The sequence below is a fragment of the Pinus tabuliformis genome, chromosome 2_2 (assembly GCF_031772625.1).
Source record: "Pinus tabuliformis cultivar Carrire ecotype Pingquan chromosome 2_2, CPIR1, whole genome shotgun sequence".
Taxonomy (NCBI): Eukaryota; Viridiplantae; Streptophyta; class Pinopsida; order Pinales; family Pinaceae; genus Pinus; species Pinus tabuliformis.
The window spans coordinates 1,290,814,251-1,290,816,766 of record NC_142300.1 but is presented as its reverse complement, the minus strand read 5'-3'; the positions used below and the strand labels follow the sequence as shown (position 1 = coordinate 1,290,816,766).

The following is a 2,516-nucleotide window of genomic DNA, read 5'->3' as shown; positions in this document are numbered from 1 at the left end:
TTCGCCTCTGCAGAAGGAGCATCATCAGATCCCTTTCCTTTATCAGGAGCTTTAGATTTACAATCCCTTCTGAAGTGCCCTTCCTTTCCGCATTTCTAGCACACCACCTTTGTGGGTTTTCCTGGAGATTTAGATCTCCCTCTAGATTTAGATCTCCCACTCGATGACTTATTTTTGTTTCTGTTCTGGGACCGTCCTCGTACAGACAAGGCATCACCATTCTGGTTGTCCATATTTTTCCGTCTTATCTCCTCCGTCAGCAAGGCTGAGACTATTTCATCAAACTGCAAAGCAGTTGCATTGCTACCTATTGTAATAACCAGACTATCCCATGAATCGGGTAGAGAACACAACAGACTGATGCACTTATCTTCATCTGAAATTTTATTATCAACAGATAATAACTGACTTACCACAGTATTAAACGCATTCATATGCTCTGTCACCGAGTCTCCATCTTTCATCCTCAGGTTATACAGCTTTTTCCGCAGGAACAGTTTATTCACCAGAGACTTAGATTGGTACAAAGTCCCTAACTTGACCCACAAAGCCTTTGCCGTAGCTTCCCCTGATACATTCAGCAATACTGAATCCGAGACACACAATCGTATTGTTCTCTTTGCCTTCCGATCCAACTTCTTCCATTCTTCATCGGTCACTCCCCCATGGTTTAGTACCCGGATCTACCTCGATCCACTGATCTTTATCCACCAACAGATCCTCCATCTTGAGTTTCCACAACTCAAAATTCTGACCATTGAACTTCTAAATCTCTATCTTTCCACTGCTCGCCATCTTCTTTCACTACCAGAATCGATCTCGCAGATCTCCCACTAAACAAGGTCTACCACAGGCCCAAGCGAAACCCCTCAGCAACAAAGGCGTCCTCTTGAAGCCAAAACAACTCTGATACCAAATGTAGGTTTTAACCCTGTACAGAAATTACCTGCATACGAATTCTTAAACAAAGAAAATAAACAATGCGAGAGCATAACCCATAAAACACATATGCACAGAGATTTTTCCCTGGATCCCAAAACCGGGACTACCAGCTTGATTTTTCATTATGTTCCTTTCAATGTTACAATACATATTTATACATGCCGAAGCATCCAATACCATGGACCAAAAACCTTCGCGTCCAAAAAACATGTGCGAAAATCATGCACAAAACCATAGGTGGGTCCGCCCAACCTAACATATGGTCCAAAAACAAAATTTTCGTGCCCTTCAAACCCCCTATTAACTCCGTGGAAAGAATATAACACAACCCAACACAGTAGACAACATTAATGTGCTCAATAGCTCTAAAAAATTATTGATTATGGCCATTATCTAAGCAAAAATGAAGACCTCAAATGATTTCAACTAGAAATAAATCCCAAGAGATAGAAGTGGAGCCGGGCCCAAAATAGTCAAAAAAATCTGATATATTTCTGCAATTATCTCCAAAATAACGTTGTAATTTGACTTTATATGTTTCAATGATTTAAATAGTAGCCACGCACCAACCATGCATCATATATGTGAGCCAACATACCCATACCAAATTACAGTCTTCATAGAAAGATACCAATGAACCATGCACAATCTTTCACAGTAAATTGTGAGCTTTAAGGTTCCCCATCAAATGCATGAATGCTGGGCTGAATCGAAAGCAAAGCAAGGCATTTGTGGTGTACCCAAAAGTTTCAGCAGCTCTCTGGAGGATGTTGAATTTGCTCGCCAGGGTTCTGTTTATGACATGCACCCTTCTTCAGCTTCAGTTGAAGGAAGAAAATGCAAGATGCAGGAACCTGCAAAAGGATTAATGCGAATTCCTAGCGTTGCCAGCATGTCGATTCCAAGGTTGTTCTTGCTCATAATAAAGTCTCTGCCTCCGGCTTATATGAATACATTGGAACACCTCTATGCTCAGTACAAGGTAGGAAAAATTGGCAAAGAAACCATCATAAGGAATGTAAAAATGATTGTTGGAGATAAGTTGTTGATTGCAGCTATCCAAAGCATTCGAGGCCAGACTAAATATACACAAATGCTAAATAGAGTGGAGCATGATCCACATTCAATCCTGGATTATGACAGGCTAAATCTAGATAATGAGTCTACTACCTCCACAAATAATAAAGATCATATGGAGGTTTTTAATGGAGTAGATAGTGTTCCCCATTCTTTGTTGGCATCATACAATCCACATCTAGCAAATGTGCCGCAATAATCAAAATTCATGGTTTTAGCCATAGTAGAACACACAATAATGGTCTATTGTACGGTGTTGGTGATCCGTATTTAAGCAGGAACGCAATAGATTACAGAGATAACCATAAATACAGAGATGCGATAACCATAAAAACAAAGATGCAGTGGAAATAATACTTCATTTCATTACAGTAAAATACTGAAATATGCTTACAAATAGAAATAACCCAGCTAGGGCGATGGTAGCTTATCTCTCGGAAGAGATTTGTCGGCTACATGCCTCTGAACTGTTTCAAACTATGTTACAATGAGGCTCG

At 40.0% G+C, this 2,516-nt stretch overlaps 1 protein-coding gene across 1 annotated transcript; it reads left to right on the top strand.

The window, feature by feature from the left end:
• Window positions 1-1,603: 1,603 nt before the first annotated feature.
• LOC149198207 (uncharacterized) lies at window positions 1,604-2,218 on the top strand (the record flags this gene model as incomplete). The annotated part of the gene is made up of 1 exon (XM_089408953.1): window positions 1,604-2,218. A coding segment is annotated over one exon (615 nt), but the record flags the coding sequence as incomplete, so codon positions are not given.
• Window positions 2,219-2,516: the final 298 nt, after the last annotated feature.